We start from the raw sequence: 16,816 nt of genomic DNA, 5'->3' as shown, positions 1-16,816 counted from the left end.
AAGCATGTTGCAAAATCAAAAGGAGTTTCTACATTTGCTAGCAAATTAGATATTGTGCTTAATTCTCTCAGTTTTTTATAGGTTTACTGTGGTATAATTCATATTCTATAAAAGTTACCCATTGTTAAGTTTGTATAATTCATCAATTTTTTAGTCATTATCTAGAGTTCTGAAACTAGCACCTCCCTTCCAGATTGTTTTTTTTTTTAAGGAGAAACCTTGTCCGCAAATACTTTTTTAACACTGAGATAAATGTGTAAATATTTTTATTTAATTTAGAATATTTCATGTCAAATTTATGCTGGTATTCCCTACAAGAAAAGCATAGAATGAAGGCCATTTTCAGCAGCTTGCAGCTAAGACCAATAATATTAACTTTTATCTTATATAGTCTAGACTTATTCTTTCTTGGGAAAACATATCTAACCAAACAAATATTAACTAGAAGCCACTTTAAAGGATTTACTAATACATAACTAACTGATAACAATAACTGATGGAATAAGTGGTGACCTTTTTTTCCTTTCCATTTTTCTAGAAGGAAACAAAAGGTAGCATTATATACTAGTTAAAAAGTACAATAAGCCCTGGCTGGGAAGCTCATTTGGTTAGAGCGTCATCCCCATATGCCAAGGTTGTGGGTTCGATTCCTGATCAGGGCACATAAAAGAAGCAACCAATGAATGCATAAATAAGTGGAACAACAAATTGATGTTTCTTTCTTTCTCTTCCCTTTCCTCTCTCTCTCTAAAATCAATAAATGAAAGTACAACAAATAATTTTTAACAGTGTCAGAAATTTAGAAATCAGTTTGCTAAATAGTATTTACTAACCCTATATTGTGTTCCTATTTCTGTCCAAGATGCTACTAGGTGGTAAGTGATACAGAAGAGAGAATTCTTTACTCTCTAGGGTAATAGTAAGAAATACCCCCCTTGTTTTTTCACTGAGGTACACTAACCTAAAATGGAAAAAAAAGAAATGAATTATAGAAAATCTTGAATTATATATTTTAATACTAAAATTTCATTTATCTGCCCTTACTATAAAAAGAATTAAAAAATTCTTTAATAAATACAATAAAAACTGATTTCCTCAATTAAAATCACTTAAAGGAGAGAAGGCAAGGGATGGTGGGGAGTATATAGATGATGTAGTGAGAGAGAAAAATATTAAGAAAAGGAAGAAACAAGAAAGAATTCTTGGAGAGGAAGATGAGAGAGGAACAGGAGACATATACAGAAATACACAGAGCCAAACACAGTAAGAGGGAGCAATACTATAAAGGGAAGAGAAAGATGTCCAAGGAGTAAAACCATCTTTTCAGCCCCCTTATTTAGATCTTGCTATTAAAGACTTTGAAAGCCATGGCCTGGTTGTGCAACCACAGATGTAACTGAGAATGTGACTTTGGGAACCTGTCCTTTGAAGGAGATGGAACTGAGGGTGGGACGAGATACTGCCTCTTTGCCTCCTAGTCTACTTTGGGAGACTGAAGGAATTAAATAGAATGAATGAAGAAATAAAGAGACTAGTAAAACAGAATGGGGTTTGCAGTGATCAGAGCTAAGAAGTCTTTCTGGGGTAGGATGGGTGGAGAAGTACAGGATAGAATTGTGAGGGAGGGACCACATGGCAAATAGTGGCTGGGAAGGCACATGGATACTCTGTGTTGTTTCTTTCCTCATCTGTTTCTGCTCATGGCTCCCCGCCCCACCCCCCCCCCCAAAAAGTGCATGACTAAGAAAAAGATGCTAATCTGAACTATCCAAATTCACATTTTATTTGTGACCAAATACTTTTAAGGTTTTGGTCATTAATGTGGGATTAATTCTCTGTGACCAAAGTGAAACTGCATTTATGCCATGTTCATGTCTTTATTTATAAAGTAAGCCCAGAACTTTGGTTGGGATTCTATCATCACCTTGGCCATGAGTGACCTCAGACAACTTCCAAATCCTTATTGGGTTTTGGTATATGAAGCTGCAAACTGAAGCGATATGACTAGAAAATTTCTGAGACTTTATCCAACTAAAAAGTTTACTCTTTTTAATTGGAGCTGAGAAAAAAAAAATCCTCAAAAATATAAACAAGAAAAAGTTATTTTGGTTAAAATATACTTAAGAATGTATTATAAATTGAGGGAGCAAACAACTCTAAAAGTTATCAGATTTAACCTAATACAAAAATCTCTTATCCTCTAATACTGAACAAGCCATTTGCCTCTGAAAATATGTGAAATAGAATACGATAAGCATTAGAGTTGTATCACTTTGTTTTCAATGTTTAGAAATCTGCAACTTGTTGTTAATTAAATCATCCTGAAGGTCATCATTGGCAGGCTCTCAGCTTTTCTATGAATTTGACTTTTTAAAGTCAAAATTATGGCATATACTGGTATTTCTAAAAATATCAAAGAAACAAGGAAATAAAGAGAGAAATGCAATGCATAAGAATCTCAAAAGTAGAGTTATGTCCTTTCATCTTTCTTTTTCACTAGAAATCAATCCATCAGATTTTAATATTCCAACTTACAAATAAAGGGGGGAAAGGCTATGGGTGGTGGGAAGCATGGATGTGGGAGGATACATTGTTGTCTATTAGTGGAACCAACACTTTCTTATGACAAAGACAACAACCAAATCTGTAGATGGTTTATTTGATCTGTATGAAAGGGTGGCAGTAGGATTTCTGGCACTTGAATAAGCAGAAACAATATTTTTGGCTAGAGAGACCTCCGAGTTCCCTCAGGGAGCCTTTTAGAAGGCTCTCCAGACCAAACAGTATTTCTTTTGTAAAGCCCTGCATTCGGAAACAAATGAAAGGTGTGTGAGCCACAACCAATAACCTATGAAAATAGTTTGCTCTAAATATTGGTGCGTGTGGGTGTGTGGGGTATTCTTTGTAATTTTCTAGATGAAAAAACTTACATAAGGGAAAAAACACTTTTTCTTTTTTCTTTACCACAGTATAAGTTCCTAATTTATATTTCAGTAGAGGATTTGCTTATGAATACAAACATTAATTTGCATTATTGCCGACTCCCATGAAATTAGAATGTTTCAGTTACGTGTGTTATTTACAGTTGTTATATCAAGTTAGTGACTTTGCTTTTAACTTTTAGAGTTGCTAATTGAACCTAGATTTTAAAGATGAACACTTCCCCTTCCTTGTTTTTTAGTCAGTTTGCAAAGCTATAACAAATGAAAAATTTTGAAAAAGTTAAACAAAATCCTTCAGAAACAAAATAAAGTACCTGTGGCAATGATATCAATAAAACAGAATGCTAGGAAAATGGAAAATGAAGCAAAGCTATATTTGCAGGCAGATAGTGCAAATATACACTTGAAACCTGTATAGTAAAATATCTTTAAAAATTGGGCACATGTACTACATTTTGCTATTCTTTCATATTTTTCTGTTAGAGCCTCCATTTGGAAAGAAATGATAAATTCTTATATTAAAATTTCTTGGGATTATCAATCATTTTTGAAAAGCAACTGTTTCCTTTAGCTGTCATTTTTGCCCAAGAAGTATGAATATGGAAAAAGAATAAAATTAGCACTGAATTTATAATATAGACATGAAAAATACACAGTATCATACATACATGAATGTACATATAGTATATGTTATATACATTTATTAACATAATTCCACTGATATCAACTAATATTAACTAATTATTTGCTTGAGATATTTTCAATGATCTAATTTTCATACTACATACAGTTCTTAGTTGATAAAAAAACTGTTAACAATACACATAGATGTACACTTGAAACCTTATGATTCTATTAACTAATGTCACCCCAATAAATTTAATAAAAATGTAAAAAACTGTTAAAATAATATTTTAATAGGCTAATAAATTCAGTTTATGAAAATTTTTCAAATATTATTGGAATCAATATTACTATGAAAAAATGACATAAAAATAAAATTAACTTTCAAGAAAATCATTTATAAATTTAAAATAAGTTACATGGAAGTGATTTATCCTGGCTAAAATATTTTATCAAATAATTCAAAGCTCAAATAATTAATGACATACAGCTTCCATCTCAAAATACATTTTCTGGATGGATAGAAGAATCAAGTTTGATTAATATTGTGGATTTATATCTCACAAGTGATGTCAGCTAATTAGAAATATTTTAGCTTATGAGAATTAAAATAGGAACATAGAGTATGTGGAATGTTTAGACATTTTTCAACAGGTTTAATAGGAGAAGATGACTTTAGTCCTTAATGTCAACCTACAGCCTAATTATTAGTGGAAACTATTTTACCAGGCAAAATTCTTAAAGGAACCGTAAGTATCATTATCTGCCAAACAGTGACAGATTATATAAGCAGATTATTATTATTTAATGTAAAGTGTTGTCACCTGCTATTAGGCTAAAAGAATTAAACTTTCTTTCTTTAGAACTTCTAATTAAAATAAAACAAAAAATTCATATGATACCAAAGACTGAACCCCAATAATTTATCTACTCATGATCTAAGTATTCCAATGAATACTGTTATTGGGAGAGAAAAGGGAAAACAAGGTAGAACTTTTATTTTTCAATAATTATTAAAACTACATAACAATAATTATTATTGCTATAGAAAACACAATTACCAGCATTAACTGTACATTTCAGCTAAACCTTTGGTCTTAGGGAAGAATATAATTTAAGATAGGAGCAAGAAGTAGGGAAAGTAAAAATATATAATTTTGCCTTCTTGAGTCATTTCTACTCAAAAACATTTCTTGAATGAAATTTTTCATCAGATGAGAAAAAGGTCTTTTAGAAATTTGTGTCTCACTAGGCTATAAACCATCAGTTTCTCATCACTGACAGAGTCATCTGTGCATTGGACAAGGTAACCAAGGGTGTATGTTTTCATAAATGATTCACATTTGAAATAAAACAGATTAGATGTTTGTTGGAAGCAATACTTCATACAACTGAGCAACCTATTTATACTAAATCTTTATGAACAGAATCCACATTATTTAGACCCCAAGACCTCTCAAGACCCAGAGTCACCTACTTGCAGACCCAATTTTTATGGCCAGCCAATTTATAGGCAAAGTGAAAGAAACCTGCGAACTGGATAAAATAACCACATGTCCCCACTGGAAGCCCCATTACTTGAATCATTTAAACCTTGCTGGACAAAGCACCAGGAGAATTTGCTGTAGGGAACAAATCTACACAAATGGGGCAGGGAAGAAATGACCTAATAGTTAGTCTCCCTTCTGCCCTAATTTCTATGGTTTGATGTTAAGAAAAGCTGCCACACTGTTGTGAAAGCTTACACTCTAACAAGAGGGCATTTCTTACTAAAACAACAACATCAACAAAAAAAAACCCTTCATAATTTAACATTTAAGTTGCCATCATCAAAAGGCAGGGACACTCTGAGACAATTTTCCCTGGGAACAACACTTTCAAGATACAATGAAAATGTTTTGTTTTTCCTTCATTCAAGAATTTAAATGCCAGTAAAAGAATATGTCTGTTGCTTAGTTTTTACTTGCTGGCTACTGAAATTTAGGGTAACCTCTCCCATAGCCCTAGCTGCTTACTTATGTCAAATGGCATCATTTGGTGGTATCCAATATGAAACCCAGTGTAACACAAGGCTGGTCCAGACAGGTACTCTGCTCCGTCTGGTATTTTGATTGTCCATATCCTGCCTCAGTTTGTTATTTCAGTAGGAAGTATTTATCACATTCATGTCTACAACTAGCATGACGTACACACAGAGGTGTAGAACATGTAGGGAGTGTGTGTGCAGGCAAGAATGGGAGAGAGTAGAGGATGGAGTTATTTGCATGTATGAATGAAAAAGTACAGGGCTCTTCTCTTTAGGTAAATATCTATGCTTGACAATCTGGATTTTTTGGTCAAGATATAGAAGTGAATATAAAATACAATGTCAAGTTAAAAATATTTTTCATTGAACTGCAATGTTTTTCCAATGGCCACTACTGATTTGAAATGAAAGGATGCTATTCAAATGTGATGTTTCCAATATCACAGATTCTATCTTTTGATTTTAAGTGTAAGTTTGTACAAAGATGATCTTGTGAGTGTGTGAAGGTAAGCATGCATGCCTGGTTGGAATTGAAAGTAGGTATATACAGTGAGGGGGTAGGAATGACCCATTTAATACTGTTACTTACTTTCCCAAGTCCTTGGATTTTCAGGTGTTTTTACTGTCAATGAAGAGTGCAAATGACACTTGTGATGACATTGATGTCACTGGTTCACCACTGAAAATCAGTTTTGTCTTTTTTTTTGTAAGGAGGACTGTTTAAGCTTTAGAACCTTAACAATGTTTCAACATTCTTTCTCTCCTAAGTACTTCTGCCTTGTAGGTATCAAAATCTCACTCCTTATGTAAGGAACAATGCTGAATTTAGATATTACCTCTAGGACAGATTTATAAATGCAACTTTCCCCCATCCTCTTAAAAAGAGGCACATGGTATTATTGCAAATAACCTTTAAGATAATTAACTGACAATGCTGCAACTAGCATAAAATCTTCCTTCAGGCGACACCTAATTTAAGTGTTACTGGCACAAAGTGGAGACAGATTGTGCATCACCACTGCAATATTTACATAGCAGAAACCCACAGAGCAGGAAACGCGAGGCTCAATGATGCACTAAATTAGGAACAACCGTACTCCAGTGTTAATTTGCTTTCCATTCTATCCAAATCTCAGACCCAGAAATTGGTACAAGCACATACACAATCTTCCACTCTTAAATGACTAAACCAGAGATTTGTGTACTTTCTTTCCCCTTCCAATACAAAAATAACTTGAGATTTATTTCTTCTTTCCACAAGAACCATTTAATCAAACTGTGTTTATTTCATTACAAGTTGCTCTCACTTTGATCTAAAATTATTTTTCATAAATGCTGCATCAGAGTCTATAGAGAAAAACTAAACAGACTTCTATTTTCTCAAATGCTGCCAATAGAGTTTATGAAAGGAATAAAATGAGAGACTTGAGAGCCAGTTGGTAAAATACTTAAGAATACGGAAGGGCAAGTTTACTTTAGGTGGGTTTCTCACTGATGAATAAGTATTGTCCCCCAGTACAAACCTTCCCCATCAAAATATGAGTTTTGTAAAAAAAATCATTTAATTTTTTTTTATTCTTCCCCATGGTATTTTAAACGACAGTTTCATCCAAGGCATCAATAAAACATTTACCTTTCCCAGTTGTTGATGTTCTTTAAAGGCAGTGATCAGTTCCTCAGCCCACTTAATTTTTTCAGGGGAAGGAGAAAATTGCTCCTGAACAACCGCAATTTGATTAGGGTGTATCACCTGCTTGCCTACAGGAAGATTAATATCAGAAACACAAATCAACAAATAATATCTCAACCATGTGAGGCTCCTGAGTGCCTTATAGACTGTATATAGAATAACTCAATATTTTATAACATTTTAAAAAGAAAATAACAGCCATTGGGCAGGATTTTTCAGAATACCATGTAAGAACAAACAGAACAATGGGAATAATTGTGTTTCCAATCCTACAGAAATGCCACCTTGGTGCAGAAAGTCTCTCATGTTGAGTTACAGGTGGAATGACCAAGCGGCTCGTTAAATAACTGCTTTGGCAGGAACTTTAAAAGATAATGCCTGCAAATTAGAGTGATTATTTTTGAAATAAAGTAGAAAAAATATATGTTAATTCTTTCAAATTTTATAATTTGTCTTTGGCTTATTTTGTACTATCCTGCCTTCCACAATTTCTTTTGAAGTAGTCTGTTGGTTTTCATAAAGCTTACAGAAGCAGCTGTTACAACTATACTAATATTAAATAGTGTCTCACAATAACAGTTTTTCTTTTTTTAGATATAGTATGTCATTTCTAACCCCTAACAGAAATTTAGATTTCAATGAAAAAATTTTATCCAGTACAGTAAAATAGAAGGCAGATTTGAACAGTGTGGTCTCTAAATTATTCCATTTAAACATGTTTAAATAAAAATTATAGAAAGTTTATGTAAAAACATAACCAGATTTTCCCTTTTTTCTTATAGAATGAAGATTGGATATTTCCCTTTTATATAGATATTTAGATACCCCAGATGAAATCTTCTCTCTGTAGTAATGGTTTTGAAAAAGCTTTAAGCTTTTTTTGACGTTAAGTATCTTAAATAAAAACACTATATGAAGTGTCACAGGATTCTGTGAAATCATGCAGTCATTTAAAAAAACAGTTTAACAATCAGGAAAGAATGGAGTATAATCAGGTCATTAGTAAAATGAAACAATTTTAATGTTATAATAATGTTGAGGTTATACTTTATTACATAATAAAAGTATGGACATATTTGGTTCTTTAAAAATGAAGGTACACGTAATGATAATTTGCTCTGCTAAGTATTTTTGCTGACTTATCAATTTGCTTTGCTTCTGGTGTAGATGTTTTAAATATTAGTCAGTAGAAATTATATCCTTGATGTTTTAAAAAAGCTCAATTCCTGTTACTGCCATTATCCCACCAAATAGAAAAAAGCACAATGTTTATAAAAATTGTTTTAGCATTTTATGAAAAAGATTTTAAGTGAATAAATATAATGATATCTTTTCTTATGGTGACATAATTAAAACATCCTCATATTGCTATTTCATCTTTAATCTGTCAGTGTAACAATAAAGCATTAAAATGCTATATACATAAGGATGCTTTAAATTATTTGAGGAATAATTTCTGGGAAAAAATATCAGTAATGACAAATGAGAGCTTTTTTTAATAGCAGGTGCTGAAATTATACTTAAGTAATCTAATAGTTGTTACAGTATTATTAATAAAGGATGTCAGTTCTGGTAGTCATTGTGTACTGTTAGTCCTGAATTTTATAATTTATGTACAAAATTTACACTGATGTGTACAAAGCCCGATTTCATGAGAACTTCTTGGTACAGACACTATAATCTGAGGCACAAAACATAAACTATTTAAAATACAATAAAACTACTGATGGCTTGCCAGCACCCATATTTTGGTAGTGAGGCTAATTTTAAGATATGTGTTAGGTTTTAGAAATTTATGAACATCCATATGTGAAGTTATCTTTTGTTGAATTTTATATACTCCAACAATTGAACATCAGACTTTAATACCATGTGGAAGCAAAGCAAATATTTTATACAGAAGAGTTGTTATTGACAAGTTACTGAGAGGGTGCAAAATTGGAAGACATTAAAATTTATGACCATGAAATCCTTTTTACAGTACCACTTGATATATCATGCTTTAAATCAATACCTGTCAAGTCTTTTAGGTACTGTATGATGGTGTCATTTTTGTCTTCTACAAAAGACTGCAAAAAAGAAGAAAACCTATAGAGTTTCATATTTATAATCTTTCTTCTCAGCATGTAGTACTGGAGTAACTGTGATGACCAAGTCAGCTGTTAAAGCTTTATTCCAAGATTTATTTTTGCTTTATTTTTATAAAAATAATTCCTAAAGTTAATAGCTATTTATACAGCCAGTGCATTGATTTAAAATCTATCTACATGGATTGTGGCTCTGTGAAACAATGACTACAGAAAAAATCTATAACCCACTGTTCCATGCATGGTTAACTTTTTAAAAGCTATAACTCATTAAAATTATACATAATTTTTAAAAGTACAAAAAATTTTTATAACATAGACTGAGTGTTTCTTATTAGTGTTATGGATAGCACAATGCTTTCATTGGATTTTACACCTTTCAACCACCTGCTTCACAGATAGGAGTATTTCCTTCCTTCTTCCCTCCCTTCCTTCCTTTCTCCCTCCCTCCCTCCCCCTCCCTCCCTCCCTCCCTCCCTCCCTTCCTTCCTCTCCTCCCTTCTTGTGCAAAGCTTGAGGTATGGCATTTAAATGACAAATAATTAGGACAAACAGATCATGAGTGGCCTGAAATACTCATTAAATCATTTATTGTTTAAAAATACTACAAATAATCTCATATTTTATCAGACTAATTACCTTTTATTGGCATGGAGTAATATAATTGGGACAAAAAAAGACCTTCTTGCTAAAAACTGCAAGATGGCTTTAAGGTGTAGTTCTCTATACATTACTGACTCGTTCAGTGAAATATATAATGGGCACTGTACCCTCTGTGCCTCTCTTTCCTCTCTTCCATTTTTTGTGTGATTTAATACTCCCTGTTGTTGAGAAACAATAGTGCCAAGCCCATAAGCTCCTCATGCTGAGTTGGGCACAATTTAGAAATTTAAATCTGATTTGAAATAACTTGTCTTCTGTGATTGAATTAGGGACCAATTCAACTCAGTCCTGTATCTTGGAGAAACTCTCAAACTCCTTTAAAAGTTTTGGAGCAAACGTTTACCCCAGAGGAAACTAAGGACACCCAGATTATACTAAATGATGGTGGCAGAGGCCTGCATCCGTTCAGTGTTTCTATTTTTTATTGCATTAGTGCCCATTTCATAGCAACATCTGGCTGCTTGGCAGCCAATGTCACACATTTTAGATCAACAACAACAGGGTCTATTAGATAGATTTCATGGAGTTTTTCTCCAACTTTTCCATTTGGGCCACATCCTAAACAGTTGTTAGAAAAAGCCTGGTGACTCTCAGTCACTATTAAATGTAGGGAGGAATTATTAATAGTTCAGATGATTAAAATATTTCACTATAAGAGATTGCATTAATTTATTTATTAAACCAATTTGGTGGGTCACATTTTAACTCTTTATGTTAAAAACACAATTAAATGTCAGAGCTTTATTTAATTCTAATAAAACACTTAAATTGTTTCTTAAGCCTTTCAATTTTATTTTGGGTTAAATCACCATCAAGATACCTTTTACATTTCAAGTCACCTTATGAAATGTTTCTTTAGTAATCCCTAACTGGACACATTTCAAAACTATTTACCAGAAGGATAGCATGGATGCTTATCTCTTCTCCCTATTATTTGGGTATATTTCTACCATGATATTTTTAGAACTTGCAGCAGAAGAACAAAAAGAATACAAGATTTTATGGTGTTTTTTTTATAGTGTTGCACTTGTGTGTATGCAATTGCAAACAAGTGTCTGGGCATAGAATCCTATTGTGGTTTCTCAAAATATAGATTTCTGTTGCAAAAACACAATTTTTGGTTGCTCCCTGGGCTCCTGGGGACCTGAGTGATCAGGTACACCAATCAACAGATATCTAGCTACCTGCACTCCAGGACTGGATTGCAAGGGGCCACTGATCTGAGTGCCCACCAATGCCTGTAGGTGTTGCCAGGTGCATAGGCACTTACTGGGAGGTGGGAGAGGAAAAAAGGGGCTTTGAAGTGGCAGAAGAATAAAAACCTACTTATGAGTGAAAAAATTTTTTTTAATAGCCAGAGTTTTTTTCAGAAATAAATTAATATTTTGACTACTGGAGGAAATTTTTCTTTGACCCATCAACCCAAACTGTTAAGGAAGTTCACCCCAAAATACTTTTTTTTCTGTTTTGGTTTTGGCAGAGAGAGAGTGAGAGATTGATTCATCTGTTCTTCCACTTACTCATGAATTCATTGGTTGACTCCTGCATGTGCCCTGACCAGGGTTCAAATCCACAACCCTGGTGCATCGTGATGATGCTCCAACTAACTGAGCTACCTGGCGAGAGCCACCCCAAAACACTTCTGTAATAGCCTCATCTCTTGCCTTGTGTCAGCAAAAACTATAACAAAATACTTAAGAGGACAGAAAAAAAAGATCCCTAATATAAAGAGAAAATAAAATAAGTGAATTTGTTTGTCGACTGGCAGAGCCAAAGAAAAACCTGACAATTTGTTGGGCAGATTCATGCCCTGGATAGCTTTGTCATGTTTCAAATAGTGGAATAAGTATGTGAAATACCAGGCTATATTAGGAAAACTAATTTCTGGTTAAATTTTTATCATTCTGGAATGTTTGCAAATCTAGACACTGCTTTCTAAGATATCATCAAGAATCGTACCAGTAAATCCCATTGTAGCTCCTTCTCTGGACTGCCTGAGAAGCCCCTCTTCATCTCGAAAGTCAATGTACACCAGGTCTATGGCCTGTAGCCCAAAGGCCTTTGCTACAACAATAATCTTTTGTCGGGCATAGAGAATATCTTGGGTTTCTTTACTACTTGTTGCACCTGAAAATGGGATATTGACAGAAAAAGGAGACATTAACTTTGGAAACTGAACTCATACATAAGTTATAAAAACAGTTTGTAAAGACATCTATGTTCTCCTGACAATTGCTCCCTAGCAAAGTGATGATTCAAATATAAACAAAGAGAGACAGATTGTGGAGGCAGAGTTAAATCTCATGTGTCACACTTGCAAGGCATCTTTCAGTATAATTTCTTGTGTGTGCATCAAGAAAAGGCCCGTCCGCATCTCAGGGACTAGGATCTCGAATGATCTGACAGGTCACCAATGACTCCTAGTTTGTTTTTTTCCTTCTTTCCATTACTTGGAAAGTGTCAGTCTAAAAGGTAGCACCACAAAAGGTGGCCAAACAGCTGTGCAAGGAAATGGTTAACTTCTCTCACTGAGTCCAGAATTTCATGTGTTGTCATTGCAATGCTCTGTTATAACTGAGGTTCTGAGCCAAATACTGCAGCTTCAGGTTTTGGATGGAGAACGTAGGGAAACAGAAGGCAGAAAGTGTCTACTAAACTATTGCCAACTCACTTTTTTGGAAGGACTGGTATTAAAATAATTTCCTTTTTTCACCCCAGGAGTGGGAGGGAGTGTCTGTTTATATTTGCTCAGGGAAAGCTTCTGTCTTCAGTCACTGGGACTGCGCTCTTCAGGTCACAAGGATACACTGGAAACACTTGTGTCCTTGGCCTCTTTTCTAGATGCACTCACAGTCTCTGGTTATACATGCACTTGGACCAGAGGCATTGTGCCCAAGAGATAGGGAAGATCAGTGAAAACAAGCATACTATCTCAATAAATATTTAATAATAAGAGTTCTGAAATATATTCTAGGAGGAACTGAAAATCTATTTTAAATAATATTTACATACTACATTTCATATAGAAAAGTATTCATTAAAGCACATGTGAAATTGCTTTAAGTTTGTGTTAGGAGTTTTGATGATCTTTAAACTGACATGGAAACAAAATATTTAAGCAGTAGAGAGGTTTTGCATAATACTTATTATGAACAAAGTAGATGCCGTATATTCCTGAACATGTCTGAGGCTGCAACAGGCTTTTTATTAGTTATCTTATAATCAAATAGAAATAATAGTGCTGTGTTTTGAAAGCAAGAGAACTATGAGGTATCTTAAATTATCAACAACTATTGCCCATTCAGCTGAAAAACCATCATCATGGTTGGCAAATAGATATTTTCATGTAAATATCGATTTGTGAAGGGGCAAAGAAAAATATATGCACATGTACACAGAAGAGTGAGAGAGAGAGGGAGATAGGTAGATAGGTTGGTAGGTAGATAGATAGATAGATAGATAGATAGATAGAAAAATAGATAATGAGTCTTTGACACCTATGCTGGCTCGAAAATCTTCTCCTCCAAAAACGACAGCATCTAGAAAAAGACCCACTTGAGGCCCAGTCTTTACTGCTTCTTCACACACTGCCTGTAAAAAAAAAAGCAGAACAGCAAAACTCACAGAACTCACCGAAACACACAAATGAAGCAGCATGGTATAAAATTCAGTAACAGGGAGATCCAGCTCTTAATAAACAGTTTATTTAGGACTGGCTGAAAGCAGTCCTAAAAATGCAGCCCAAATTTACTCCTTTTGAAAGGTACTTAATATTGTTCAAGATAAGTATGTTATATATATTAGCTTTGCCTAAATGGATTTTATTAATATAGTTATTAAAGTACATTAATATAGTTATAATGTTCAAATTGTAGTTAATACAATTTATAGAAAAACTTTGAATTAACTCATATTGATTGTACTATAAGTTATTTGTATTTTTCCAAGATTTGTTTTTGCTTTAAGATACTCAAACCATAAACACAAAGCCACAGGAGAGAGGAAAGAATTTTTAAATTAACTAACTAGATTATTTGCATTAGGATCAAGATTTCTTAGTAAATGGTTTTAGGATGAAAGGCATACAATACAAAAATCTACAATGCTAGATGGGAAAATAAAAATGCAACAAGTTATCCCAGATATATTAATAAGAAAATTTGACATTTCTATGTGAAATAAAGATAAGTAACATGCATTGTGGACATAACTGGGAATCTACAAAGGTGGAGCAACAACATGCCAATATATGTGGGTAAAGAAGACATGAGAAATGAGTGAGGGCACTGCTGATTAATTTCAGGCGTTGTAAGTGCTTTCAGGTGTTGTCAGTACATTATGGAATGATGAAACAATGCTAAAAATTAAATCTTTATATGAGTCTAGCTGCATCTAAGGGATATGCTTTGATTATATTCCCAGAATTATAGGGTGGGCTGGAAGAATTTATGGTTAGTGGTGTAAACACACTTGATCACAAGGCTTGAAGCAGCTCCCCAAACATTTGCCCTCTGCCCCTCAGAACGTTTACTCACATAAAGTTCAACTATCTTTTTGTTTTGTTTTTAGAGATTTGTTTTCTCCTGCTCTGAGACAGGGTGCTACATTGATGTTCACAAGTCAGGTGGTGGTATGTGAGGTGTACATTAGAAAACAATTTAAAAACCCACTGACAAAGGGATTTTTTTTTTACAAGCTAGCTGTTTTTTTATTAAGGCAAATGGTTCGATGCAACCATACAATGCTGGAAAACACTTGGCTCAGATAATTTTTCTGAAGGTATATTAGGAAATATTTTATGTTCTAATGTGGTAAATTGAAATAATATACTACAAATTATTGGTATATACTAACAAATAGTAATCTTATCAACTAGATATTATGGATAATGTTGTCAAAGAGAGACCAGAAAATTTCCTAATAAAAGGCAATTGTTACAAAAGAATAATTGAAAGTTAATTCATAAGGGTGACAAAATAAATTTTCATGCACATGTAATCTATAAATGTAATAATTCAAAGCATATATTTACATAGTGATTATTTAATTAAAATTATTGCTAGAAATCTTCAATTTAAATATTTAGGACTGGGAAGTTTTTCCTTGCTACTTAGCCAATTTCTTTTCTAAGATGCTTACAACCTTGTTTTGGATAATTATAGATAATAAATTGTACTCAAGGTTTATTTTGCTTATGGGTCTTTTCAGAAAGATATTTAAAGTAGATGTTAAAATTAAAAAGAAGAGTTCTTTGTAGTTAATAAAATACATAATTGGGGTTTTCTTACCTTAAAATTGAGCAAACCCATTGCAGTTTCCACAAAAGGGATTAAATTCACAGGTTGTTCAAGTTTTCGGCCTTTTAAGTAGAAGGAAAATTTGTCTGAAAACTAAAATCAAAAGTGTCATAGGTGATTAGTGGGGGGAAAATGTGCGATCACTGAAATGTAGACATAGAAATAGTATTTAAATCTTTGACCTGAGGAAGTAATATCCCAGCCTCTTTAGTCCACACAAAAGAATTTTTTTAAAAAAGGAAACACCAAAGAAAAAAGGTAATAAAGTTCCCGCCAAACGAAATAGTAAAACCCCAAGCATTATAATATTTTTTCCAAAGGAGCAATTTGAGGCCTAGGAGCTAGAACTGGAAGGAGACATTCTTGAGTTTAAATGTTTCCCTGGAAAATATATTTACTTAAGACCTCTCACCCTCACTTCATTAAATGCAGGTGATAGGCCCCTAAAACAATGCAGTCGTGCCCGTACCTGCCATTCTGTTTTTGTTTCATACCCAGCACTGACATCAGTGTAACTGCTCAACAGCCTTCTACATGGAATCCATATTATTCATTATAGCATCGTTACCCTTTGTTCGGAAGGTTTTTCTTCATAATTTTTTAGCTTACCTAAAAAGACCTTAAAAAGGAAGTTTAATTCTTTGAAGACCAAAGCTCGCCAATTTTTTTCCATGAGACCAGTTCACAGCTAGCTCAGTGCTGCCAGTGGGGTAGCCCAAATTCCAAAATCTATCATCTGGAAACATACAAAAGCTCTTGCACAGATCTCCCTGCCCCCCTTTCAAAAGGAAAAAAACCCCACTGCACTCTAAATTGTAAATCTACTAAGTCTATCTAGATCTAATAAGATGTGGGGAGATAAAAAAAACAAAAACAAAAAAAACCCAGGTATGACAAAAATATTTTTGTAAATTAAGATGAAAACATATATATCCATTTTAAATTTAAGGAATATTCAGCCATTAATGGATATCAAAGGAAAAGGGATTTTAATCATCTCTCCATTCAGTCTCAGTTGGGTAAATCATATCTAAGAGATTTGCATAAATATAAACCATCAAAGACTTTTCATCTTCAAAGGGGGTTTCAAGACCCTATAAGCTTTGTACTGTAATCATCGCAGGTCACCACCCTGCAGGAATAGGGCTGCTATGGCAACATAAAAAAAACTAATGCTTAAGGCTTAGCATAATATTCTGACTAATAGAAAGGAAACTCATTTTAAAAGCTGGCAGCCTATTTACCCGAAGCAGGATTAGAGGTGTTATTTCCCCTTTTAGCTGCCCCCTCCTTGCCTGTGCGGCACCCCCCGAAATCTAATCACTGGGATCTTTAAAAAGCTTTTGAGCAATTTGCAGTAACTTTACAATTAAGCTAAAATAAATCACAGCTTTCAGTAATGAAGAATTATCCCCAGTTGCTCCCACTGCCCCCTCCCTTCATCTGTCACCATCATCATCACCTTCTTAGTAACTTTGCAAGGAAAG

At 33.7% G+C, this 16,816-nt stretch overlaps 1 protein-coding gene across 1 annotated transcript in view; it reads right to left on the bottom strand.

Annotated features, from left to right (window-relative positions):
- CLYBL (citramalyl-CoA lyase) overlaps positions 1-16,816 on the bottom strand; it is a 298,084-nt gene that overhangs the window by 17,498 nt on the left and 263,770 nt on the right. Inside the window, exons 4-7 of the mRNA XM_045821587.1 lie at positions 15,321-15,422; positions 13,530-13,623; positions 11,992-12,159; positions 7,226-7,350 (exon numbers count right to left, since the gene is read on the bottom strand). Coding sequence (XP_045677543.1) covers positions 7,226-7,350; positions 11,992-12,159; positions 13,530-13,623; positions 15,321-15,422 — 489 coding nt within the window. The remainder of the gene's footprint in view (positions 1-7,225; positions 7,351-11,991; positions 12,160-13,529; positions 13,624-15,320; positions 15,423-16,816) is intronic.

This window comes from Phyllostomus hastatus, unplaced genomic scaffold, assembly GCF_019186645.2.
Source record: "Phyllostomus hastatus isolate PE091 unplaced genomic scaffold, TTU_PhHast_1.1 phas_scaffold_46, whole genome shotgun sequence".
Taxonomy (NCBI): domain Eukaryota; kingdom Metazoa; phylum Chordata; class Mammalia; order Chiroptera; family Phyllostomidae; genus Phyllostomus; species Phyllostomus hastatus.
The sequence above is the reverse complement of the archived record's forward strand: the minus strand, read 5'-3'. Positions and strand labels throughout refer to the sequence as shown.